This window comes from Salmo salar, chromosome ssa15 (genome assembly GCF_905237065.1).
Source record: "Salmo salar chromosome ssa15, Ssal_v3.1, whole genome shotgun sequence".
Lineage (NCBI taxonomy): Eukaryota > Metazoa > Chordata > Actinopteri > Salmoniformes > Salmonidae > Salmo > Salmo salar.
Genome location: NC_059456.1, coordinates 93,814,317 through 93,841,692, shown reverse-complemented (window position 1 = coordinate 93,841,692; position 27,376 = coordinate 93,814,317). Strand labels below are relative to the sequence as shown.

The following is a 27,376-nucleotide window of genomic DNA, read 5'->3' as shown; positions in this document are numbered from 1 at the left end:
CCCATGCCAATAAAGCCCCTTGACTTGAATTGAGAGAGAGAGTGACAGAGAGAGAGAGAGAGAGAGAGAGAGAGAGAGAGAGAGAGAGAGAGAGAGAGAGAGAGAGAGAGAGAGAGAGAGAGAGAGAGAGAGAGCATTTATGGACAGCAGTGTCAACCCAGAGATTGAACCCTTAACAAAACTGGCCCAAAAACACAAGATTTACATTTTAGCAGACGCTCTTATCCAGAGCGACTTACAGTAGTGAATACATTTTTTATTTTCTCCGTACTGGCCCCCCGTGGGAATCGAACCCACAACCCTGGTGTTGCAAACACCATGCTCTACCAACTGAGCCACACAGGACCAGATTGAAATGAACACAAGTGATCTGGCCCCAAGGGCAAAGTTTTGACAGCTGGAAGTGAATAATAAGAACGCATACTGTACATCAACTATTGGCGGATTGAGTTCAAAGGTCAGAGAAAGATGGAATGCTACTGAACATTGGAAAGAGACGTCACTTTAGCTGAATACTTTAACCTTTGTAAAAGACCTCAAACAAAGAAAAACCTTAACCAACTTTAACCATTCCATAATAGAGGCAAAAACATTCATAACACACAACTCCATTAAATATGGCAACCTAAGCCAGTTAGTCATTGACATGTAGGTCTGCAGGGTTAGACTGGGTTAAGTCTCCAAATGGTTCTCTGTAATAAACAAACAATGATGAACTGTTCTGTTCTCACAGACATCATCGCCTGATGTTAGAGGAAGATTAAGGACATCATTAAGGAAGAGGAATAATGAAATCCCTCCAGGGCAAGGGTCAGTAGTTAACATAGATGGGTCAGTAGTTGACATAGATGGGTCAGTAGTTGACATAGATGGGTCAGTAGTTGACATAGATGGGTCAGTAGTTGACATAGATGGGTCAGTAGTTGACATAGATGGGTCAGTAGTTGACATAGATGGGTCAGTAGTTGACATAGATGGGTCAGTAGTTGACATAGATGGGTCAGTAGTTGACATAGATGGGTCAGTAGTTGACATAGATGGGTCAGTAGTTGACATAGATGGGTCAGTAGTTGACATAGATGGGTCAGTAGTTGACATAGATGGGTCAGTAGTTGACATAGATGGGTCAGTAGTTGACATAGATGGGTCAGCAGTTGGCATAGATGGGACAGCGAGTGAGTTAGAGTTAGAGAGAGAGAGAGCGAGTTAGAGAGAGACAGTTAGAGAGTGAGTGACAGAGTTAGAGTGTGTGTGTGTGTAAGAGAGTTAGAGAATGAGAGAGAGCGAGAGAGAGAGAGAGAGAGAGAGAGAGAGAGAGAGGGCTTTGGAAGTTCAGCCTGGCCTCCTCTGAACTCCGCCACAGCCTCACAGCAGTCATTACCAGTTAGTCATTACTGGTTAGACATTATTTAGTCATTACCTATTAGTCATTACCGGTTAGTCATTACCGGCTAGCCATTACCGGTTAGTCATTACCGAGTCGTTATCTGTTAGTCATGACAGGTTAGCCATAATCTGTTAGTCATTACCGGTCAGTCAGTATCTAGTCATTACCGGTTAGTCATTATGTAGTCACTACCGGTTAGTCATTACCTGTTAGCCATTATCAAGTGCTTACCGGTTAGTCATTACCAGTTCGTCATTACCACTTAGCCATGACCAGTTAGTCATTACCTGTTAGTCATTACCGGTTAGTCATTATCCAGTCATTACCAGTTAGTCATTACTGAGTAATTACCAGTTAGTCATTACCTAAACATTACAGGTGAGTCATTATCTAGTCATTACCGGTTAGTCGTTACCAGTTAGTCATTACCTAGTCATTACCGGTCAGTCATTATCTAGTCATTACTGATTAGTTATTTCCAAGTCATTACCAGTTAGTCATGACCAGTTAGTCATGTCCGGTTAGTCATTATCTTGTCATTACCGGATAGCCATTATCCAGTCATTACCGGTTAGTCATTACCAAGCCATTACCCATTAATCCAAGATGGCGTAGCAGTGCAGACGTGGTTTGTTGTCCTCTCGTTTACTTTTTGTATTTTTCGACTTTTTTTGTATACATTCCAATTTATTTTTCAATCTCTTCTTCCATTTTTAAATTAAATATACCTTCCAGTAACCCACCTCACTCAATGTGACACAGATCCGCTATTTCTTTAGACCCTATAGCCAAAACTTTCATCAGAAGGTAGCCAGCTAATTAGCTAAGTTACTAGCCATTTAGTCATTGTTAGCCACTGCTAGCGGCCTGTACCCTCTGCTCAGGCACCAGCTGTTTTTTTTAGCCTGGATAATACCTGCCAGCCTCGGACTGTTTTTCTCCACTACAATGCCAGATTCCTGCCGACCATTGATCATCACAGCTAACTATCTTCAACTGAGTGACCCAGCCCTGAAGCTAGCCCTGAGCCAGGCGCATCTCCCGGCTAGCAAACGAAATTCCCACAACTACAATACCTCTTTCGCTATCTGGCCCAGTCCCTTCGTCGACACGGCGCCCCGCCGTACCACCACGACTGGTCCGCAGACGTAATTCTATCAGGTGTGCCTTCAACCGGCCTTAGCCGGACGACGGAGCAGACGCAGCAGCTAGCCTTTAGCCGTACACTCATCCTACTCCTCCTCTGTTCCTCGGGTGATGTGGAGGCTAACCCAGGCCCTGCGTGTCCCCAGGCACTCTCATTTGTTGACTTCTGCAATCGAAAAAGCCTTCGTTTCATGCATGTTAACATCAGAAGCATCCTCCTAAGTTTGTTTTACTCACTGCTTTAGCACACTCCGCCAACCCCGATGTCATTGCCGTGTCTGAATCCTGGCTTAGGAAGGCCACCAAAAATGTTGAGATTTCCATACCCAACTACAACATTTTCCGTCAAGATAGAACTGCCAAAGGGGGAGGAGTTGCAATCTACTGCAGAGATAGCTTGCAAAGTTCTGTCATACTTTCCAGGTCTATGCCCAAACAGTTCGAGCTTCTAATTTTAAAAATTAATCTCTCTAGAAATAAGTCTCTCACTGTTGCCGCCTGTTATAGACCCACCTCAGCTCCCAGCTGTGCCCTGGACACCATATGTGAATTGATTGCCCCCATCTATCTTCAGAGTTCGTTCTGTTAGGTGACCTAAACTGGGATATGCTTAACACCCCAGCAGTCCTACAATCTAAGCTAGATGCCCTCAATCTCACACAAATTATCAAGGAAACCACCAGGTACAACCCTAAATCCGTAAACGTGGGCACCCTCATAGATATTATCCTGACCAACTTGCCCTCCAAATACACTGATAAGGGAATTTATATGCTTAAAAAGGTAATGACTAAACAATTCAACCCTGAAACGTAATTATGACATTATGTAACAAATATAATGAATAATTAATTAGACAAACGTAACTATTAGTAATCATTCGATTCTGTAACATGTATAATGAATTAAAGTGATAAACTTAAGTCCATTAAGGTTTGGTCGAGACCAGTAAGGGAGAGAAATGTGTGTGTGTGTCTTAAGAAAACACAGAGAACAATTAAACTATTCATGACCTGACCTGCTTAGAACTCTGAGAAACTTACGGCAGGAAAGGGAGTCCCGTCAAGGTCCCTGTAATCTCGGGGGGATGGAACTGCTAGCTTGGTAGTGATAAACTGTGGTGAGAACTATGGAGAAGGATACATCCTACCTACTGTTCGTGTGTATGTATGTGCGTAGGCTATCTACTGTTTGTGTGTAGGTATGTGCGTAAGTAGGGAGTTATAAAATTACATATTCTTTGTATTTGGACTTCAGAACGTTCTCGTGAATAAACTTTACAGACCTTTTGCATAAGCTGAGTCTTTGCCTAATTATTATTAAACCCAGGGTCTTACAAACCTCGGGAATTAGTCAAAGGTTTAATAATTGTTAGTTATTATCATTGGGATTGAAAATTCTCGTGACATACACCTGTGCTGTTTTCAATCAGGATCTCAGCGATCACTGCCTCATTGCCTGCATCCGCTATGGGTCCGCGGTCAAACGATCACCCCTCATCACTGTCAAACGCTCCCTAAAACACTTTTTGCGAGCAGGCCTTTCTAATCAACCTGGCCCAGGTATCCTGGAAGGATATTGACCTCATCCCGTCAGTCGAGGATGCCTGGTCGTTCTTTAAAAGTAATTTCCTCACCATCTTAAATAAGCATGCCCCTTTCAAAAAATGTAGAACAAAGAACAGATATAGCCCTTGGTTCACTCCAGACCTGACTGCCCTTGACCAGCACAAAAACATCCTGTGGCGGACTGCAATAGCATCGATAGTACCCGCGATACGCAACTGTTCAGGGAAGTCAGGAACCAATACACACAGTCAGTCAGGAAAGCAAAGGCTAGCTTTTTCAAACAGAAATTTGCATCCTGTAGCTCTAACTCCAAAATGTTTTGGGACACTGTAAAGTCCATGGAGAACAAGAGCACCTCCTCCCAGCTGCCCACTGCACTGAGGCTAGGCGACACGGTCACCACCGATAAATCCATGATAATCGAACATTTCTATAAGCATTTCTCTACGGATGGCCATGCTTTCCTCCTGGCTACACCAACCCCGGCCAACAGCTCCGCACCCCTCGAAGCTACTTGCCCGAGCCTCCCCAGCTTCTCCCAAATCCAGATCCAGATCGCAGATGTTCTGAAAGAGCTGCAAAACCTGGACCTGTACAAATCAGCTGGGCTAGACAATCTGGACCCTCTCTTTCTAAAATTATCCGCCGCCATTGTTGCAACCCCTATTACCAGTCTGTTCAACCTCTCATTTCGTCCGAGATCCCTAAAGATTGGAAAGCTGCCGCGGTCATCCCCCTCTTCAAAGGGGGTGACACTTTAGACCCAAACTGTTACAGACCTATATCCATCCTGCCCTGCCTTTCTAAAGTCTTTGAAAGCCAAGTTAATAAACAGATCACTGACCATTTCGAATCCCACCGTACCTTCTCCTCTGTGCAATCCGGTTTCCGAGCTGGTCACGGGTACACCTCAGCCACGCTCAAGGTACTAAACAATATCATAACCGCCATCGATAAAAGACAGTACTGTACAGCCGTCTTCATCGACCTGGCCAAGGCTTTCAACTCTGTGTAACGCCCTGGCCATAGAGAGGGGTTTTTTGTTCTTTATTTTGGTTAGGCCAGGGTGTTACATTGGGTGGGCGTTCTATGTTCTGTTTCTATGTTTTTGTATTTCTTTGTTTTGGGCCGTGTGTGGCTCCCAATCAGGCACAGCTGAAGTGCGTGGTTGTTGATTGGGAGTCACACATAAGTGCATGTTTTTCCATTGGGGTTTTGTGGGTAATTGTTTCTGTCACTGTGTTTCACCTGACAGGACTGTTTGGCTGTCAGTTTCCTTGTTTTGTTTTTGTATAGTGTTCTTGCTTAATTATATATGATGAACACTAACTCCGCTGCGTTTTGATCCACTCTCTCTCACGGCAGTCGATACAGAATTACCCACCACAAAAGGACCAAGCAGCGGAGGAAGGAGCAGCACCAGGAGAGCAGCATGATGGACTCATGGACGTGGGAACAAATACTGGACGGAGAGGGACCATGGACTCAGGCTGGGGAGTATCGCCTCCCGCAGTGGGAGATCGAAGCGGCGAGAGCGGAGAGGCGATGGTATGAGGAGAGAGAGCGCAACAGGCACGAGAGGCAGCCCCAATAAAAAAAAATTGGGGGGGGCACACGGTACAGTCGGCGGTGCCGAGGTCGGAACCAGAGCCAGTCGGGTTGACGTTGGAGGTGAGCGAAGGGTGGAAAGCAGAGACAGTGAAGGAGTTGATGGGGAGATTGGAGGAGAGAGAGATGAGAGACCTGCTGGTTTGGTGCATAAGGCACGGCATTCCCCCTACGGAGCATGTCAGTGAATTGATGTCACCTGAGTCAGTTCTCCATACTCGTCCTGAGGTGCGTGCTGGCCGTCTGTTGAAGACTGTGCCTGCGCCCAGAAACAGGCCTCCTGCATGTCTTCCCAGCCCTGCACGTCCTGTGCCTACGCCCAGAAACAGGCCTCCTGCATGTCTTCCCAGCCCTGCACGTCCTGTGCCTACGCCTAGAACCAGGCCTCCTGCATGTCTTCCCATCCTGGTCAAGCCTGTGCCTCCTCCTCGGACCAGGCCTCCAGTGGGTCTCCCCATCCTGGTCTGTCCTGTGCCTGCTTCACGGACCAGGCCTCCAGTGGGTTTCCCCATCTTGGTCAGTCCTGTGCCTCCTCCTAGGACCAGGCCTCCAGTGGGTTTCCCCATCTTGGTTAAGCCTGTGCCTCCTCCTAGGACCAGGCCACCAGTGGGTCTCCCAATCCTGGTCCGTCCGGTGCCACCTCCCAGGACTAGGCCTCCAGAGTGGCCCGCCTGTTCGGAGCTGCCAGAGTGGCCCGCCTGTTCGGAGCTGCCAGAGTGGCCCGCCTGTTCGGAGCTGCCAGAGTGGCCCGCCTGTTCGGAGCTGCCAGAGTGGCCCGCCTGTTCGGAGCTGCCAGAGTGGCCCGCCTGTTCGGAGCTGCCAGAGTGGCCCACCTGTTCGGAGCTGCCAGAGTGGCCCGCCGTGCCGGATCTGCCAGAGTGGCCCGCCGTGCCGGATCTGCCAGAGTGGCCCGCCGTGCCGGATCTGCCAGAGTGGCCCGCCGTGCCGGATCTGCCAGAGTGGCCCGCCTGTCCGGTTCTGCCAGAGTGGCCCGCCTGTCCGGATCTGCCACCTGGCCTTGCTGCTGCTCCAGTTTCAACTGTTCTGCCTGCGGCTATGGAACCCTGACCTGTTCACCGGACGTGCTTGTTGCACCCTCGACAACTACTATGATTATTATTATTTGACCATGCTGGTCATTTATGAACATTTTAACATCTTGACCATGTTCTGTTATAATATCCACCCTGCACAGCCAGAAGAGGACTGGCCACCCCTCATAGCCTGGTTCCTCTCTAGGTTTCTTCCTAGGTTTTTGGCCTTTCTAGGGAGTTTTTCCTAGGGAGTTTTTCCTAGCCACCGTGCTTCTTTCACATGCATTGCTTGCTGTTTGGGGTTTTAGGCTGGGTTTCTGTACAGCACTTTGAGATATCAGCTGATGTACGAAGGGCTATATAAATAAATTTGATTTGATTTGATCGCCGCCCACCAGCCGGGCGCAGCCATCGCCTCCCACCAGCCGGGCGCAGCCAGGGTCATCCGCCAGTCGGGCGCAGCAAGGGTCGCCCGCCAGCCGGGCGCAGCAAGGGTCGCCCGCCAGCCGGGCGCAGCAAGGGACACCCGCCAGCCGGGCGCAGCCATCGCCGCCCGCCAGCCGGGCGCAGCCAGGGTCGTCCGCCAGCCGGGCACAACAAGGGTTGCCCGCCAGCCGGGCGAAGTCAGGGTCGCCCACCAGACCTTCGGCGCGGCCAGGTGCGCCACCTAAGAGGGCGACGCCAAGGGTGGGGCAGAGGCCACGTCCCGCACCTGAGCCGCCACCGTAAGAAGGCCCACCCGGACCCTCCCCTTCAGTGTCAGGTTTTGCGGCCGGAGTCCGCACCTTGGGGGTGGGGTACTGTAACGCCCTGGCCATAGAGAGGGGTTTTTTGTTCTTTATTTTGGTTAGGCCAGGGTGTTACATTGAGTGGGCGTTCTATGTTCTGTTTCTATGTTTTTGTATTTCTTTGTTTTGGGCCGTGTGTGGCTCCCAATCAGGCACAGCTGAAGTTCGTTGTTGTTGATTGGGAGTCACACATAACTGCATGTTTTTCCGTTGGGGTTTTGTGGGTAATTGTTTCTGTCACTGTGTTTCACCTGACAGGACTGTTTGGCTGTCAGTTTCCTTGTTTTGTTTTTGTATAGTGTTCTTGCTTAATTAAATATGATGAACACTAACTCCGCTGCGTTTTGGTCCACTCTCTCTCACGGCAGTCGATACACTCTGTCAATCACCGTATTCTTATTGGCAGACTCAATAGCCTTGGTTTCTCAAATGACCAACTACTTCTCAGACAGAGTTCAGTGTGTAAAATCGGAGTGCCTGTTGTCTGGACCTCTGGCAGTCTCAATGGGGGTACCACAGGGTTCAATTCTCGGGCCGATTGTTTTCTCTGTATATATCAACGATGTCGCTCTTGCTGCGGGTGATTCCCTGATCCACTTCTACGCAGACGACACCATTCTGTATACATCTGGCCCTTCTTTGGACACTGTGCTAACTAACCTCCAAACAAGCTTCAATGCCATACAACACTCCTTCCGTGGCCTCCAACTGCTCTTAAACGCTAGCAAAACCAAATGCATGCTTTTCAACCGTTCGCTGCCCACACCTGCCCGCCCGACTAGCATCACTACTCTGGACGGTTCTGACCTAGAATACGTGGACAACTACAAATACCTAGGTGTCTGGCTAGACTGTAAACTCTCCTTCCAGACTCATATCAAACATCTTGGACTTCCGGTTTGGAGCGAGCAGTCGCACTACGCTTCGCTCCACAGGTAATATTACACTTCACTACATTACAACGGCTTGAGTTGTTTGATCTGAGCAATTCTTCTTAGCTAGCTACATAGCCGTCTTTGCATCAAAGATAATTGTGTAGTTTAGAGTAATTGAGTAATTATCGAGGCTAGCTATCTTCGTCCTCCTAACGTAGTCAACACTGCTAGCTGCTAGCTAGCTAGTCATCACTGCTAGCTAGCCAACTTCTACCGACTAGCAGCACTGTAGAAACTATTACATTACAACGTAACGACTTGATTAGTGTGGTGTTAGTGTTAGTTAGCCAGCTACATAGTTGTCTTTGCTGTCTCTGTATCTAAGATAATTGTGTAGTTTGAGGAATTATCGAGGTGAGCTAGCCAGCCGCGACGCGGCGCCGGACTTAGTCAACACACCTAGTCATCATTAACCCACTGCTAGCTAGCCAACCGTTACCGACTAGCAGCGCTGTAGATACTAATACTTTACAACGGAACGATTTGACTAGTGCAGTGTTAGCTAGCTAGCTACTTAGTTGTCTTTGTCATAGCTTGATAATTGTGTAGTCTAGTAATTACCGAGGTTAGCTAGCCAGCCATCGAGGTTAGCTAGCCAGCTATTTCCGTCCCCCGCGACGCCATTTTTCCTAACCAAGCCAACTATTACCGACGAGCAGCATTGTAGATACTAAATACATTACAAGGAACGCCTTGATTAGTGTTATGTTAGCTAGCTAGCTACAAAGTTGCTTTGTATCATGACAAGATGTAGTACTGAAACTATCGAGGTTACCTAGCCAGCTACATGTTCAAAGTCAACAACGCAGCCACTGCTAGCTAGCCTACTCCACCAGCCAGCAGTACTGTATCATTTTAGTCAATACGTTTTTTGCAACGTAAGCTTAATTTTCTGAACATTCGAGATGTGTAGTCCACTTGTCATTCCAATCTCCTTTGCATTAGCGTAGCCTCTTCTGTAGCCTGTCTACTATGTGTCTGTCTATCCCTGTTCTCTCCCCTCTGCACAGGCCATACAAACGCTCCACACCGCGTGGCCGCTGCCACTCTAACCTGGTGGTCCCAGCGCGCACGACCCACGTGGAGTTCCAGGTCTCCGGCAGCCTCTGGAACTGCCGGTCTGCGGCCAACAAGGCTGAGTTCATCTCAGCCTATGCTACCCTCCAGTCCCTAGACTTCCTGGCGCTGACGGAAACATGGATTACCACAGATAACACTGCTACTCCTACTGCTCTCTCCTCGTCTGACTACGTGTTCTCGCATACCCCTAGAGCATCGAGCCAGCGGGGTGGTGGCACTGGAATCCTCATCTATCCCAAGTGGACATTCTCTCTTTCTCCCCTGACCCATCTGTCTATCTCCTCATTTGAATTCCATGCTGTCACAGTTACCAGCCCTTTCAAGCTTAACATCCTTATCATTTATCGCCCTCCAGGTTCCCTTGGAGAGTTCATCAATGAGCTTGACGCCTTGATAAGTTCCTGAGGATGGCTCACCTCTCACAGTTCTGGGTGACTTTAACCTCCCCACGTCTACCTTTGACTCATTCCTCTCTGCCTCCTTCTTTCCACTCCTCTCCTCTTTCGACCTCACCCTCTCACCTTCCCCCCCTACTCACAAGGCAGGCAATACGCTTGACCTCATCTTTACTAGATGCTGTTCTTCCACTAATCTCATTGCAACTCCCCTCCAAGTCTCCGACCACTACCTTGTATCCTTTTCCCTCTCGCTCTCATCCAACACTTCTCACTCTGCCCCTACTCGGATGGTATTGCGCCGTCCCAACCTTCGCTCTCTCTCTCCCGCTACTCTCTCCTCTTCCATCCTATCATCTCTTCCCTCTGCTCAAACCTTCTCCAACCTATCTCCTGATTCTGCCTCCTCAACCCTCCTCTCCTACCTCTCTGCATCCTTTGATTTCCTCTGTCCCCTATCCTCCAGGCCGGCTCGGTCCGCCCCTCCTGCTCCGTGGCTCAACGACTCACTGCGAGCTCACAGAACAGGGCTCCGGGCAGCCGAGCGGAAATGGAGGAAAACTCGCCTCCCTGCGGACCTGGCATCCTTTCACTCCCTCCTCTCTACATTTTCCTATTCTGTCTCTGCTGCTAAAGCCACTTTCTACCACTCTAAACTCCAAGCATCTGCCTCTAACCCTAGAAAGCTCTTTGCTACCTTCTCCTCCCTCCTGAATCCTCCTCCCCCTCCCCCCCCCCTCCTCCCTCTCTGCGGATGACTTCGTCAACCATTTTGAAAAGAAGGTTGACGACATCCGATCCTCGTTTGCTAAGTCAAACGACACCGCTGGTCCTGCTCACACTGCCCTACCCTGTGCTTTGACCTCTTTCTCCCCTCTCTCTCCAGATGAAATCTCGCGTCTTGTGACGGCCGGCCGCCCAACAACCTGCCCACTTGACCCTATCCCCTCTTCTCTTCTCCAGACCATTTCCGGAGACCTTCTCCCCTACCTCACCTCGCTCATCAACTCATCCTTGACCGCTGGCTACGTCCCTTCCGTCTTCAAGAGAGCGAGAGTTGCACCCCTTCTGAAAAAACCTACACTCGATCCCTCCGATGTCAACAACTACAGACCAGTATCCCTTCTCTCCTTTCTCTCCAAAACTCTTGAGCGTGCCGTCCTTGGCCAGCTCTCTTGCTATCTCTCTCAGAATGACCTTCTTGATCCTAATCAGTCAGGTTTCAAGACTGGGCATTCAACTGAGACTGCTCTTCTCTGTGTCACGGAGGCTCTCCGCACTGCTAAAGCTAACTCTCTCTCCTCTGCTCTCATCCTTCTAGACCTATCTGCTGCCTTTGATACCGTGAACCATCAGATCCTCCTCTCCACCCTCTCCGAGCTGGGCATCTCCGGCGCGGCCCACGCTTGGATTGCGTCCTACCTGACAGGTCGCTCCTACCAGGTGGCGTGGCGAGAATCTGTCTCCGCACCACGTGCTCTCACCACTGGTGTCCCCCAGGGCTCTGTTCTAGGCCCACTCCTATTCTCGCTATACACCAAGTCACTTAGCTCTGTCATATCCTCACATGGTCTCTCATATCATTGCTATGCAGATGACACACAATTAATCTTCTCATTTCCCCCTTCTGACAACCAGGTGGCGAATCGCATCTCTGCATGTCTGGCAGACATATCAGTGTGGATGACGGATCACCACCTCAAGCTGAACCTCGGCAAGACGGAGCTGCTCTTCCTCCCGGGGAAGGACTGCCCGTTCCATGATCTCGCCATCACGGTTGACAACTCCATTGTGTCCTCCTCCCAGAGTGCTAAGAGCCTCGGCGTGACCCTGGACAACACCCTGTCGTTCTCCACTAACATCAAGGCGGTGACCCGATCCTGTAGGTTCATGCTCTACAACATTCGCAGAGTACGACCCTGCCTCACACAGGAAGCGGCGCAGGTCCTAATCCAGGCACTTGTCATCTCCCGTCTGGATTACTGCAACTCGTTGTTGGCTGGGCTCCCTGCCTGTGCCATTAAACCCCTACAACTCATCCAGAACGCCACAGCCCGTCTGGTGTTCAACCTTCCCAAGTTCTCTCACGTCACCCCGCTCCTCCGCTCTCTCCACTGGCTTCCAGTCGAAGCTCGCATCCGCTACAAGACCATGGTGCTTGCCTACGGAGCTGTGAGGGGAACGGCACCTCCGTACCTTCAGGCTCTGATCAGGCCCTACACCCAAACAAGGGCACTGCGTTCATCCACCTCTGGCCTGCTCGCCTCCCTACCTCTGAGGAAGCACAGTTCCCGCTCAGCCCAGTCAAAACTGTTCGCTGCTGGCACCCCAATGGTGGAACAAGCTCCCTCACGACGCCAGGACAGCGGAGTCAATCACCACCTTCCGGAGACACCTGAAACCCCACCTCTTTAAGGAATACCTGGGATAGGATAAAGTAATCCTTCTAACCCCCCTTTAAAAGATTTAGATGCACTATTGTAAAGTGGTTGTTCCACTGGATATTATAAGGTGAATGCACCAATTTGTAAGTCGCTCTGGATAAGAGCGTCTGCTAAATGACTTAAATGTAAATGTAAATGTAAATCTCCAATCCAAAATCAAATCTAGAATCGGCTTCCTATTTTGCAACAAAGCCTCCTTCACTCACGCCGCCAAACTTACCCTAGTAAAACTGACTATCCTACCGATCCTCGACTTCGGCGATGTCATTTACAAAATAGCTTCCAATACTCTACTCAGCAAATTGGATGCAGTCTATCACAGTGCCATCCATTTTGTTACCAAAGCGCATTATACCACCCACCACTGCGACCTGTATGCTCTAGTCGGCTGGCCCTCGCTACATATTCGTCGCCAGACCCACTGGCTCCAGGTCATCTACAAGTCTATGCTAGGTAAAGCTCCGCCTTATCTCAGCTCACTGGTCACAATAACAACACCCACCCGTAGCACGCGCTCCAGCAGGTATATCTCACGGGTCATCCCCAAAGCCAACACCTCCTTTGGCCGCCTTTCCTTCCAGTTCTCTGCTGCCAGTGTGTCACGTCCTGACCAGTAAAGGGGTTATTTGTTCTGATAGTTTGGTCAGGATGTGGCAGGGGGTATTTGTTTTATGTGGTTCAGGGTGTGTTTGTGTATGTGTTCATGTAGAGGGGGTATTTGGTTTATATGGTCGGGGTAGTTGTGTATGTAGAGGGGTATTTGATTTATGAATTCTGGGGTTTTTGGGTTATCGTTCTATGTTAGTTTATTTCTATGTTCTGTCTAGGCGTTTGTATTTCTATGTTTTGGTAATGGGGATTGTGCCTTCAATTGGAGGCAGCTGTCTATCGTTGCCTCTGATTGAAGGTCCTATATTTAGGAGTGTGTTTGTTTTGGGAATGGTGGGAGATTGTTTCTTGTTTTGCTGTGTGTTGCCTACAAGACTGTTTTGTCATCTGTTTATCATTTTTCGTGTTTGTTTTGGATTAATAAAAATCAGCATTCACGTACTCGCTGCGCCTTGGTCCATCTATTACGACGACCGTGACAGAATCTCCCACCAACCACGGACCAAGCTGCGGAGGAGGGAGCAGCAACAGATGAACTGTCGGGAGTCATGGACCTGGGAGGAGATTAAAGCCGGAGTGGGCCCATGGAGAAAGGCGTAAGAGGACCGGGAATGTTACAGGGGAACACGGTTGGCGTTCAAACCGGAGAGGCAGCCCCAATACATTTTTTGGGGGGGGCACACGGGTAGTTTGGCTGGGCGAGGATTAAGCCCCAAGCCAAATCCCCGTGCTTTTGTTAAGCAACCTTTGACTGGACAGGTCCCGTGCTTCGGGTTAATGCGTACTGTGGCGAGGCCAAGTATCTTTAGGCCGGTGTGTGCAGTGCCAGCGCCCCGCATTTGCCAGGGGGAATTGGGCACCCAGCCAGTACGGGCGGTGCCAGTCCTGCGCTCGAGACTGCCAGTGCGCCTCTACGGTCCAGTGTATCCTGCTCCTCGCACTAGCCCTGAGGTGCGTGTCTTCAGTCTGGCACATCCAGAATCAGCACCACGCACCAGGCTTCCAGTGCGTCAGCCCAGTCCAGTACGTCCTGTTCCCGCTCCTCGCACTAGCCTTGGGGTGCGTGTCCCTAGTCTGATACCTCCAGTACCAGCCCCACGCACTAGGCTTCCAGTGCATCAGCCCAGTCCAGTACGTCCTGTTCCTGCTCCCCGCACTAGCCCTGAAGTGCGTGTCCCCAGTCTGGTACCTCCACTACCAGTCCCACGCATCAGGCTTCCAGTGCGTCAGCCCAGTCCCGAGCTTCCGACGACAGTACCTCGTCCAGAGTGTCCAGCAACAGTGCCTCGTCCAGAACTCCCGACAACAGTGCCTCGTCCAGAACTTCCGACAACAGTGCCTCGTCCAGAGTGTCCGGCAACAGTGCCTCGTCCAGAGTGTCCGGAACCAAGAGAGACGGCCCACTGTCCGGAACCAAGAGAGACGGCCCACTCTCCGGAACCAAGAGAGACGGCCCACTCTCCGGAACCAAGAGAGACGGCCCACTGTCCGGAACCAGGAGAGACGGCCCACTGTCCGGAACCAGGAGAGTCGTCCTACAGCCCGGAGCTCCCAGAGTCATCCTACGGTCCGGAGCTCCCAGAGTCCTCCTACAGTCCGGAGCTCCCAGAGTCATCCTATGGTCCGGAGCTCCCAGAGTCATCCTACGGTCCGGAGCTTCCAGAGTACAGTCCAGGGTCTTCAGTGACTGGCCTCAGGCAGAGGTATGCAGTGGGGGTGGTTTGGTCAGGTAGGGGATTAAGGCCTGAGCCTAAGCCACCTCCACTGTAGGAGGTTTGGGGGGGGGTGTAGCACAGGAGCCGTCGGTGACGGCAGCCACCCTCCCCTCCCTTCCCTCCCTTTAGTTTAGGGGTTTATTTTTTGGGTATTTTTGTTGTCAGGTGCATCCGGGATCTGCACCTTTGGGGGGGGGTACTGTCACGTCCTGACCAGTAAAGGGGTTACTTGTTCTTATAGCTTGGTCAGGACGTGGCAGGGGGTATTTGTTTTATGTGGTTCAGGGTGTGTTTGTGTTCATGTAGAGGGGGTATTTGGTTTATATGGTTCGGGGTGGTTGTGTATGTAGAGGGGTATTTGATTTATGTATTCCGGGGTTTTTGGGTTATCGTTCTATGTTAGTTTATTTCTATGTTCTGTCTAGGCGTTTGTATTTCTATGTTTTGGTAATGGGGATTGTGCTTTCAATTGGAGGCAGCTGTCTATTGTTGCCTCTGATTGAAGGTCCTATATTTAGGAGTGTGTTTGTTTTGGGAATGGTGGGAGATTGTTTCTTGTTTTGCTGCGTGCCTGACGAGACTGTCTAGTTCGTTTGTTTTTGTATACATTGTTTGTGTTTTCCTTCTTCACTAATAAAAAGAAGATGAGTATACATTTTCCCGCTGCGTTTTGGTCTACACCCTACGACACCCGTGACACAGTGACTGGAACGAATTGCAAAAATCGCTTTAGCTGGAGACTTACATTTCCCTCACTAAGTTTAAACATCAGCTATCTGAGCAGCTAACCGATCGCTGCAGCTGTACATAGTCCATCTGTAAATTGCCCACCCAATCTACCTACCTCATCCCCATATTGTTTTTATTTACTTTGCTGCTCTTTTGCACACCAGTATCACTACTTACACACCATCATCTGCTCATCATCATCTGCTCATCTATCACTCCAGTTGTCACGTCCTTGCCAGTATAATGGTTAATTGTTATTGTAGTTTGGTCAGGACGTGGCAGAGGGTATTTGTTTTATGTGGTCCGGGGTGGTGTTTTGGTAAAAGGGTGTTTGATTGAGTATTTCTGGGTTTTTTGGTTTATGGTCTATGTTTACGTATTTCTATGTGTAGTCTAGTAAGTGTGTTTCTATGTGGAGTTAATTGGGGTGGACTTCCAATTGAAGGCAGCTGTGTGGTGTTGCCTTTGATTGGAAGTCCTATATTAGTTGGGTGTGTTTGTCTGTGTGTTTGTGGGAAATTGTTCTGTGTTAGCCTTGTGCCTTGCCAGACTGTCAGTGGATCGTTCGTTCTCTTGTTTGTTGTTTTTGTGTTCGTTTTGATTTAATAAATGTTCAAAATGAACAAACACAGTCCTGCTGCATTTTGGTCCTCCTTCACCGACGATACCCGTGACACCAGTGTTAATCTGCAAAATTGTAATTACTTTGCTACTATGGTCTATTTATTGCCATACCTCCTCATGCCATTTGCACACACTGTATATAGACTTTATTTTTTTTCTGTTGTGTTGACTGTACGTTTGTTTATTCTATGTAACTCTGTGTTGTTGTTTCTGTTGCACTGCTTTGCTTTATCTTGGCCAAGTCGCAGTTGTAAATGAGAACTATTTCTCAACTAGCTTACCTGGTTAAATAAAGGTGAAATAAAAAAGTCATTATAGAGCCGTTACCAGTTACTCATTACCGAGTCATTACCTGTTAGTCATTACCAGTTAGTCATTACAGAGTCCTTACATGTTAGTCATTACCTAGTCATTGCCAGATAGTCATTACCTAGTCATTACCTGTTAGTCATTATCTAATCATTACCGGTTAGTCATTACCAAGCCATTACCCGTTAGTCATTATAGAGTCATTACCGGTTAGACATTACAGAGTCATTACCAGTTAGTCATTACATAATCAACACCGGTTAGTCATTACAGAGTCATTACCAGTTAGTCATTACAGAGTCATTACCGGTTAGTCATTACAGAGCCATTACCAGTTAGTCATTACAGAGTCATTACCGGTTAGTCATTACAGAGTCATTACCGGTTAGTCATAACAGAGTCATTACCGGTTAGTCATTACAGAGTCATTACCGGTTAGTCATTACAGAGTCATTACCGGTTAGTCATTACAGAGTCATTACCAGTTAGTCATTACCAAGCCCGTCACCGCCTAACCAGAGACACCTCCCAACACCTCTGGCTAAAATGTCAAACAAGTGAACTATCCCTTTAACACCCCTGGCCAGCTCTTTCAACTCCAGCCTTTAATACCGCTGGCCAGCTCTTTCAACTCCAGCCATTAATACCGCTGGCCAGCTCTTTCAACTCCAGCCATTAACACCCCTGGCCAGCTCTTTCAACTCCAGCCATTAATACCGCTGGCCAGCTCTTTCAACTCCAGCCATTAACACCCCTGGCCAGCTCTTTCAACTCCAGCCATTAATACCACTGGCCAGCTCTTTCAACTCCAGCCATTAATACCGCTGGCCAGCTCTTTCAACTCCAGCCATTAATACCACTGGCCAGCTCTTTCAACTCCAGCCATTAATACCGCTGGCCAGCTCTTTCAACTCCAGCCATTAATACCGCTGGCCAGCTCTTTCAACTCCAGCCATTAATACCACTGGCCAGCTCTTTCAACTCCAGCCTTTAACACCCCTGGCCATCTCTTTCAACTCCAGCCTTTAACACCCCTGGCCATCTCTTTCAACTCCAGCCTTTAACACCCCTGGCCATCTCTTTCAACTCCAGCCTTTAACACCCCTGGCCAGCTCTTTCAACTCCAGCCTTTAACACCCCTGGCCAGCTCTTTCAACTCCAGCCTTTAACACCCCTGGCCAGCTCTTTCAACTCCAGCCATTAATACCACTGGCCATCTCTTTCAACTCCAGCCTTTAACACCCCTGGCCAGCTCTTTCAACTCCAGCCATTGTTTAGACTTCAGCTGACTTCACTTTCCTTTCAGGAATAGTATTTAAAATGAAGGGAAGTTGGATGTGACCATCTATCATATTAAACAATGCTTCTGCATGATTTCAGCAAGCCATATTGAAGAGTTTTATTTGAGATCTGTCTGAAAGCTCAGCTAACCGCAAAGCATAAACATATCCCTGAGAGCAGCAACATTAAGGATTAGTTTAAAGTGATGTCCTGGGGCGATGGGGCAGGCTGAGACATGCAGACATTACAGAATGCATAGCCAGCAGAACACTGAGCCTTTCAATATTCTAACAAACATTCATTTTCCAAACTCCAGCAGTTTGTGGAATGACATATACACAACCTGTCATATGATACAGGCATTTAATGTGGTGATAGTACACTAGTATATTAAAAAAGGACAAATATACTGTATACCCTCCTTCATATGAAGAGCAATACCATCTGCAACGCAGACTGGGAGAATCATGCAAACCCTTGAATTTCACTATGAGCTCAACGTCCTGCCGTGTATAGTATAAAGGAGAGTACGGTGCTCTCCATCAGCGCCATACAGGTGGTACAGTAAAGAACAATACTAGTCCATACTCTTTTCAGATCACGAACATCCACTCTGAGGTGTTGGAAGCCAGGGTCAGGCACAGTGCAGCGGCAGTACCAGTATCAGCGCTCACCCTGGTTGGTACAGTTGGCGTGGGTCTCGTCGCTGTAGTCTCCACAGTCGTTGTCCCCGTCACAGGTCCAGTACTCAGGGATGCAGCGGCCGCTGTTACACTTAAACTGAACACTGGAGCAGGAGTGGCTGCAGCCTGCCTCATCACTGTTGTCACCACAGTCGTTGTCTGAACACACACGAGAGAGAGAGAGAGAGAGAGAGAGAGACAGAGAGAGAGAGACAGAGAGACAGAGAGAGAGAGAGACAGAGAGAGACAGAGAGAGACAGAGAGAGACAGAGAGACAGAGGAGAGAGAGAGAGAGAGAGAGAGAGAGAGAGAGACAGAGACAGAGAGACAGAGAGAGAGAGAGACAGAGAGAGAGAGAGAGAGAGAGAGAGAGAGAGAGAGAGAGAGACAGAGAAGGCAGGCGCACACACACACACACACAAATTAATGCAGAGACACACAGACACAGACAGGTAACATTTATTAAGAACTTTCATGAATAAGCCATTATAAACGCTTATAAATGCTTAATACACTCGTATACAGGTTATAAATGCTTAGGAATGGTAATACTTACAATGCTTGAAGGAGATATAATGCCTAGTTAAATAATGGTTAAATAAAAAATATAAATAAATAATGCTTACCGTTATCACAGCGCCAGTTGACGTTGATGCAACGTCCGTTGGCACAGGTGAACTGGGTGAGGGGGAAGCAGGTGGGGTAGGCTGGGGGAGGAGAGAGGGAACCTTTCAAAATGGCGTCCTAGAAACACCATCATGGGCAACAAACAGACCTCTCTTGGCCCACTTGAAACTAAGTAGTGGAAGTATCTAAAACCCCAAACGTTCAAACTAACCAAACTGTTGATTGGCTAAAGCAGTGTTACTCACTATTTTTTGTAAGGGGCCCCTTTGGGTTGAGACAATCATTCAGATACATCATTTGTGGTTCCAATATTATCAATTATCAATTGAGAGCAAATTCAGAGCAATAGAGCACATGCAATTGATTTGATGTACAGCACATCACAAATATATACATACACACATCAAATAGGCTACATCACATGTATACGACCCATATTAAGGGTTGCCTCAGTAGTTGGATTGGTGAAAATGTCCCTTCTGCTCCTTGACTGAATTCATTCTAAATGTGTAGTCTGTTGTTGCTATCCTTGTGAGGCAATCCAGGTGTGCATTGGTCAGTCTGTTTCTCTGTTTTTGCTTCACAATGTTCATTGTTGAAAATGTTGCTTCACATGAATAATTGTGACAAAAAATGATGTCACCTTCTGCACACACTGCTTCAGAAGTGGATACAGTGTCTGACACAAGGCTCCAGAAATGGGTAACACCTGATCTTAGTTCACCTTGCAATGTGTCATGTGCCTGCAGCTCCGCTATCTCATTCTCTATGCGAGAACAGTCAGGACAGAAGGCTCTGATGACTGGCGTCAGAGATGACACTGGTACATGAAAGGGGTTCTTAATTAAGTTGAAAAACTCCTTGTACTCCATGATATCCTTGAATCTTGACTCCAACTCCAACATCAACTTTTCCAACACTAAAATGCATCATATTTAAAATGTTGCTGTATGTCTGGGGTGGATGTGGTGACCGCTCTGAGTTTTGGGAAATGAACAAACTGTCTGTCGGGTATGAAAACTGTGTGGTGATTTTATTTTGAAATGTTGTGACCATGCGCAGCATTTTGCCAGGAGTTCTAGCTTTCCCTTGGAGCTGGAGATTCACTGTGTTCAGGTGGCAGGTGACGTCAGTGTCACGTCCTGACCATAGAAAGCTTTTATTTTTCTATGGTAGAGTAGGTCAGGGCGTGACAGGGGGTTTTGTCTAGTTTATTTATGTCTATGTTGGTTCTAGTTTCTTTTTTTTATGTTGGGTTTTTTGTCTAGTTTATGTATTTCTATGTGGGGATCTAGTTTTTGTATTTCTATGTTTTTTGGGGGGGATGATCTCCAATTAGAGGCAGCTGGTCATCATTGTCTCTAATTGGGGATCATATTTAAGTTGTTGTTTTTCACACTAGGCTTTGTGGGAGATTATTTTGAGTAAGTGTATGTTGCACCTCTTTGTCACGGTCTGTTGTTTTGTTCATTAGTTTATTTGTATGTCTTGCATAGTTTCACAGTTATAATAAAATGTGGAACGACACACGCTGCGCTTTGGTCCCATCGTTCAGACAGACGTGACAGAATCTCCCACCACCAAAGGACCAAGCAGCGTGGTCAGGACAAATGGACATGGGAGGAAATCCTGGACGGGAAAGGACCCTGGAGGCAGGCCGGGGTGTATCGCCGTCCGAAGGAGGAGATTAAAGCAGCAAGAGCAGAGCAACAACGGAAGCACGAGAGGCAGCCCCAATAAAAAATGTTGGGGGGCACACGGGTTGGTCGGTGAAGCCGAGGGGTGAGTCTGAGAGTGAAGAGGAGTATTGGGAGAGACTGAGCGAGGAGTACTGTGAGATAGTTGAGGGGGTTGATGAGAGAGAGCTGTTGGTTTGGCGTAGTATGTACAGCATTTTCCCTGAGGAGCATGTTAGCCGTCAGATGCCACCTGAGTCAGCTCCCCGTACTCATCCCAAGAAGTGTGTTAAAGTTCCGGTACAAATGAGGCCGGCTATACACACCAGGTCTCCAGTGCGCCTTCACAGCCCAGTACGTCCTGTGCCAACTCTCCGTACTCACCGTGGGGAGCGTGTGACCTGTCAGGCACCATGTTTTGCGGTGATATGCACGGTGTCTCCAGTGCGCATTCACAGCCCAGTGCGTCCTGTGACAGCGCCCCGCACTTGCCAGGCTAAAGTGAGCATCCATCCAGGACAGATTGTGCCAGTCCCACGCTCCAGACCTCCAGTGCGCCTCCACAGCCCAGTACGCCCTGTTCCTGCTCATCGCACTCGCCCTGAAGTGCGTGTCATCAGTCTGGGGACACCTGTCCCTGCTCCACGCACTAGGCCTTCAGTGAGTCTCTCCAGTCCAGGGTGTCCTGTTCCTGCTCCCCGCACTCGCCCTGAGGCGCGTGTTACTTGTCTGGCGTCACCTGTGTCAGCCCCACGCATCAGGCCTCCAGTGCGCATTCCCAGTCCAGAGCTTCCGGCGACAGTTCCCAGCCCAGAGCGTCCGGCGGCGGCCTGCAGCCCAGAGCCTCCGGCGGCGGCCTGCAGCCCAGAGCCTCCGGCGGCGGTCTGCAGCCCAGAGCCTCCGGCGGCGGTCTGCAGCCCAGAACCTCCGGCGATGATCTACGGTCCGGTGGCACAGAAGCAGAGGGATCAGCAGGCGGAGCGGGAGTTACGCCCCGAACCAGAGCCGCCTCCTCTACTGGAGGATGCGCTGGATGATAAGGTTCTGGGTACTGCACCAGTTACCCTCCCTACCGACCCTTTTGTTTTTTTGTTTTGTTTTTAGTTGCATTCGGAGTCTGCACCTTTGGGGGGGGGTACTGTCACGTCCTGACCATGTTAAGCTGTTATTTTCTATGGTAGAGTAGGTCAGGGCGTGACAGGGGGGTTAATTCTATGTGTTCTATTTCTATGTTCTTAGGTTCTAGTTTTTGTATTTCTATGTTGGTTTGTTTGGGATGATCTCCAATTAGAGGCAGCTGGTCCTCGTTGTCTCTAATTGGAGATCATACTTAAGTAGGGTTTTTTTCTTCCTGGGTTTTGTGGGTGATTATTTTTGAGTAGTGTTTGTTTCTAGTGTTGTTTTGTCTCTTCGGTTATTTGATGTATTGCATAGTTTCACAGACTAAATAAAATGTGTATCTACACACACGCTGCACCTTGGTCCTCTCCTTTTGACAGCCGTGACAGCCACGAGACAGCCATCTCACCTCATTGTGAAATATCAAGTCGCCGTATTCTGTCTGGTATTCCTCCAATAACTCGCAGAATTGCCGTCATTCAGTTCCCTCCCAATTATAATGTTCACCACACGCACGACTTGCTGCATCACATTCTGTAAGTCAGTCTTTGAGTTTAGCCACAAGTGCTTCCTGATGAATGATACAATGAAACGTAAAAAAGGGAATATCCTCTCTCTTTCTCACCAGGCCTATGAGTCACTTCTCCTTCACTCGCATGTTTGGGGCGCCTTCAGTGCACATGAATGCCAGATTTGACCAGTCAATATTATTATGAGCAAAAAATGTAACAAGGGATTTAAGAATATCCTCTCCTCATATTTTTCCCTGAAGGGCCATAAACATAAAAGTTCCTCTATGAACGTCTCGTTTTGAGGGTAGCGGACCAAAACACATAATTGGGCAATGTCACTTATAAGTACATCAGTGCGTTCATCAAGCGGAATACTGAAACACGGCGCCACGGATATGTCAGTAATCAGTTACTTAGCGATGTCGATGTCTTCTATGCGTCTTGTTATGGTCGAGTCTGAGAGTTGCAGTCCCTTAATTTGCTTTAGGATCGGACCCTTTTTTTCAATTTTGGCCTTAAATGACATACCCAAATCTAAAATAGCATACAATATTTCGGCTGAGGCCAAAAAACATTATTTGACAATCTTCGCGTCTGTGAAGGCCTTGTTTCTCGCAAGTATCCATGCAATCTCATATGTTGCCTCTGTCGTTTTCTCTGCAACAGTGCTAGATCTGTCCATCATTTTTTGTTGTCATTTGAGCTGTCCTTTGAGTTGCGCTATTTTGTTGTTTCAGAGGTTGCTTTGTGGCGGATTTGTTTTGTCAAAGTGGGCATGGTGTGACTGGAAATGTTGCTCTAAATTTGCTTGTTTAAAACAATTGACTGCCTTCTGGCAAATAAGACAAAGTGAGCAAGTCCCATCATGCAGTACCAAAAAATACTAGTCTGCCCATTTCTCTTGGAACTTTCTGTGTTCTTCTTGAATCGACCGTATCCTTCTCTAGCCACCAGAGCCACGTTAGCTACATTAGCTAGCTGCATTTCCCCGCCGCCATTTTCCTGGTTTTCTTGGTTCTCCAGTGGTTGTTTGTTCATAGCTGTCACGTTGTTCTCCAGCTTTTCCCCCTCATTTTCATTGTCAATAGATTTACGTTTCTTTTTTACAATAAATCAGCCCATGTCGACCAGACTGCAAAATTAGCTAGTAGCAAACTGATATGTGTCAGTCGCTGTAGCTGAGCAATTGCATTATATTTCGGAAAACGTTCTATTTTGGCCTTTCTGTTTAACAGTTACAGTTTAGTCATTTAGCAGACGCTCTTATCCAGAGCGACTTACAGTAGTGAATACATACATTTCATTTTCATTTCATGCATATTTTTTTTTGTACTGGCCCCCCGTGGGAATCGAACCCACAACCCTGGCGTTGCAAACACCATGCTCTACCAACTGTGCCACAGGGAAGGCTGTTGCGCTATACTGCCATCTATCTGCCATCCAGGGAACAATAGACATATTCAATGAAGTGATTCAGGCCAGCATTAAACACATTGAATTGATATTGTATCATTGCTATGTATTATGAATGGAAAATCACAGCGAGCCGCAAGAGTTCCTGCGGTCGCGCAATGAGTACCACTGGGTTAAAACATAAATACATCTGGTGACCAGGCTTCAGCTATAGTGAGTTGAATTTCCAACAATACACTACCGAGCAAAATATAGAATGTTACAGAGGTGATGTGTGATGAGATAAGGACCCACCACAGGAGGCCGGCTCGTCAGAACGGTCCCCACAGTCATCATCCAGGTCACATGTCCAGGAAGTGGGGATGCAGCGCCCACTGGCACACGCATACTGGTTGGGTGGGCACGTACGAGCTTGAAAGGGGTGGAGGATAATAGCATTATAGAGAGATGGGAAAGGTGTATGTGTGTGTGTGTGTGTGTGTGTGTGTGTGCAGTGTTGAGGAGTAGTTAACTACATGTAGTTCAACTAATAATGTAACTACATTTTGCAGTAGCTTGGTGGTAGTTAAACTAAATTCTAATATTGGTAGTTTTTCCAGTAGTTAATAACTTTTTTGCCATGTAGCGGTGTAGCTAACAACAGGAACTACACACTACTGTTTTACCATGTAGCGGTGTAGCTAACTACTGGAACTACACACTACTGTTTTACCATGTAGCGGTGTAGCTAACTACTGGAACTACACACTACTGTTTTGTGCAAAAATACCAGAAATTATGGGTGAAGTAGGCATTCGACCTGCCTAATTCTGACTTGAAACATAGTTTTTGTGTTCAATAGGCTAAATTACACATTATGTTAAGTGTGTGTACCTGAGCAGGTAGTATTGGACTCATCCTCATCATTTCCACAGTCATTGTCCCCGTCACAGAGCCAGCGCAGGGGGATACAGCGGTTATTCTGGCACTTGAACCGGTCCGATGGACACGTGTGCAGGTCTGGAGGAGAGAAAAGAAAGACAGTAGGATTAGAATGTTAGAATTAGAATGTAAGATCAATAGAATTAGAACATAAGAATTAGAATGTAAGATCAACAGAATTAGAATGTAAGATCAATAGAATTAGAATGTAAGATCAATAGAATTAGAATGTAAGATCAATAGAATTAGAATGTAAAATCAATAGAATTAAGATGTTGGAATTAGAACGTAAGATCAATAGAATTAGAACGTTAGAATTAGAACGTAAGATCAATAGAATTAGAACGTTAGAATTAGAACGTTAGAATTAGAATGTAAGATCAATAGAATTAGAACGTTAGAATTAGAATGTAAGATCAATAGAATTAGAATGTTAGAATCAGAATGGAAGATCAATAGAATTAGAATGTAAGATCAATAGAATTAGAACATTAGAATTAGAATGTAAGATCAATAGAATTAGAACATTAGAATTAGAATGTAAGATCAATAGAATTAGAATGTTAGAATCAGAATGTAAGATCAATAGAATTAGAATAGTAGAATTAGAATGTAAGATCAATAGAATTAGAACATTAGAATTAGAATGTAAGATCAATAGAATTAGAATAGTAGAATTAGAATGTAAGATCAATAGAATTAGAACATGTTTTTACAGTATCTCTACGAGAGTCTCCTATAACTGGCCTAATATAAGGGGATTTACATTAACTGTAAGTTCATAAAGCTGATATTACACATCTATAAGCACATTACGTTTTAGGATGCTGGAGCTTCTGCTGCTCCGACTGCTCTGTCATGCACTGGAAGTGGAACTTTCATGTATACACAGAGAAATCCTAGTTTTACTAATTGCCGCATGAAGAGAGAGATGGATGGAGAAACTATGGGCCTATTTAACAGTCAATAGATGCATGTTTGAAAGAAGAGGCAGTATTAGTGCTGGATCAGCTTTAAACAAAGCTCATGCTCTGCTGCTGCTCCTACTCAGCTCATGATTCTCAACTGTGCGTGTCATGCATTGTTGTTATTGTTGTTGTTGTTGTTGTGTGTGTGTGTTGCTCAGTAACCATGGCGAAGGAGTGGCGGTGTGACACTACTCACGGCAGAGCTCAGGCGCCTCGTCGCTGTTGTCCAAACAGTCGTTGTCACCGTCACACTTCCATCGCTCCTGGATACAGCGGTTGTTCTTACAGGCAAACTCTCCGGGCTGACACTGAGGAGGAGGGATGTAGGTGGGGTTGGCTGGGGAGAGAGAGAGAGAGCGAGAGGAAAGGAGGAGACTGTTACGGATACTCTAGTAGAGCAACGTCTCTCAATCTCAGCTGTTCATATTCGGGAAATATGGGATGCATTTATCTACTTATGAGAGCTATTAGAACCAATTCAGCTGAAGAAAGCAGGTCTGAGACATTCATTTCTCCACTCACCAGCTTAAACATGGACATTCCATACAGCATCCCAGATCAACTTAAAATAATATTTTAACATATTCTAATTGAGACCATCCCAATACATACATTTACAGGTGACATTGTCGTCATCCAGTATCTGGTCGTCAGCACAGCCACAGGACCTGCCATCAGGGATAGCCAGACACAGACTGCTGCAGCCACCATTTTTCACACGACACAGGTTGGTGCCTATAGAAACACCAACAGAAGACAGGCAGACAGGGCTGTTAGCATTGTTACCAAGCTAATTTCCTATTTGGGCCATTAAAGTATTCATTTATTTATGCATTCATTCATTCACATCTAGGCTAGCTAAATCCCTGACATAATATAACCTTTAATGAAATTTGACAATAAGTTTTGGCATGTGTTATGATGTCACTTTATGACTTGCTTGTTCAATGTCTTGTATAGTGTTACCTAGTGTTACCCATATAGTGTTACCCATATAGTGTTACCTAGCGTTACCTATATAGTGTTACCTAGCATTATCCATATAGTACTTTCCATTACTGTTACCTTGCTGCTGGTGAGCATCATACACGCGGATCTCAAAGAGGGGTGGTCGTTCATTGCGGAGCAGCGTGACAGTGCTGGTGGTGGTGTCCAGTTTGAAGATGCTGCCGCCACGGTACTCGTTCCAAAACAGGAAGTGCTTGTAGTGACACAGGCCGAAGGCGTGGTTCAGCTCATTTCCCTCATACACCATCTGACCAATGAGAGAGAGAAAATGATCATACGACACAGATCATGGTCATGGTGAAGGTCAAAACCATAGAATCCTTTTTATATACATTTTGGGAGTATTTGCTGACACTTCGATTTAGACAGTTTGGCAATCAGATAGGATATAGGTAGGTGGGAGAAACAGTAGGAGTGTGGATGTGGGTATTGAACCTCGGTCTCTGGTGGGGAGATTTGTACATGTGTGATCATTAGGGTTAGGTCTAGGCTTAGTAAGCAGTCTAACTGACCTTGCGCTCTGTGGTGTTGAGGTAAACCATCTCAATGCGGTCGTAGTATGCATCCACCCAGTACAGGATGCCCTGTGGGATGTCCAGACTCAGGCCGTTGGGCCACAGCACGGTCTTACTGGTCAGCAGGACCTGGTCATGCGAGCCGTCCATCCATGCCTTCTTGATCTTCCCTCGGTTAGTCTTCTTGGGGTCCTCCTCCCAGTCCGTCCAGTACATCCACCTGGAACACAGTCGCACGTTCTGTTAGAGCAATACTACGTTTGCAAACTTCCAGTAACTTTC

The 27,376-nt window shown here is 47.4% G+C and overlaps 1 protein-coding gene across 2 annotated transcripts in view; it reads right to left on the bottom strand.

Moving 5' to 3' along the window:
• The window catches only part of LOC106572662 (low-density lipoprotein receptor-related protein 1), a 249,595-nt gene that overhangs the window by 119,832 nt on the left and 102,387 nt on the right, over positions 1-27,376 (bottom strand). For both annotated transcript variants that reach the window (XM_045696299.1, XM_045696300.1), the window contains exons 14-21: positions 27,092-27,314; positions 26,637-26,826; positions 26,184-26,306; positions 25,768-25,908; positions 24,556-24,681; positions 23,977-24,093; positions 18,962-19,042; positions 18,327-18,494 (exon numbers count right to left, since the gene is read on the bottom strand). In XM_045696299.1, coding sequence (XP_045552255.1) covers positions 18,327-18,494; positions 18,962-19,042; positions 23,977-24,093; positions 24,556-24,681; positions 25,768-25,908; positions 26,184-26,306; positions 26,637-26,826; positions 27,092-27,314 — 1,169 coding nt within the window. The remainder of the gene's footprint in view (positions 1-18,326; positions 18,495-18,961; positions 19,043-23,976; positions 24,094-24,555; positions 24,682-25,767; positions 25,909-26,183; positions 26,307-26,636; positions 26,827-27,091; positions 27,315-27,376) is intronic.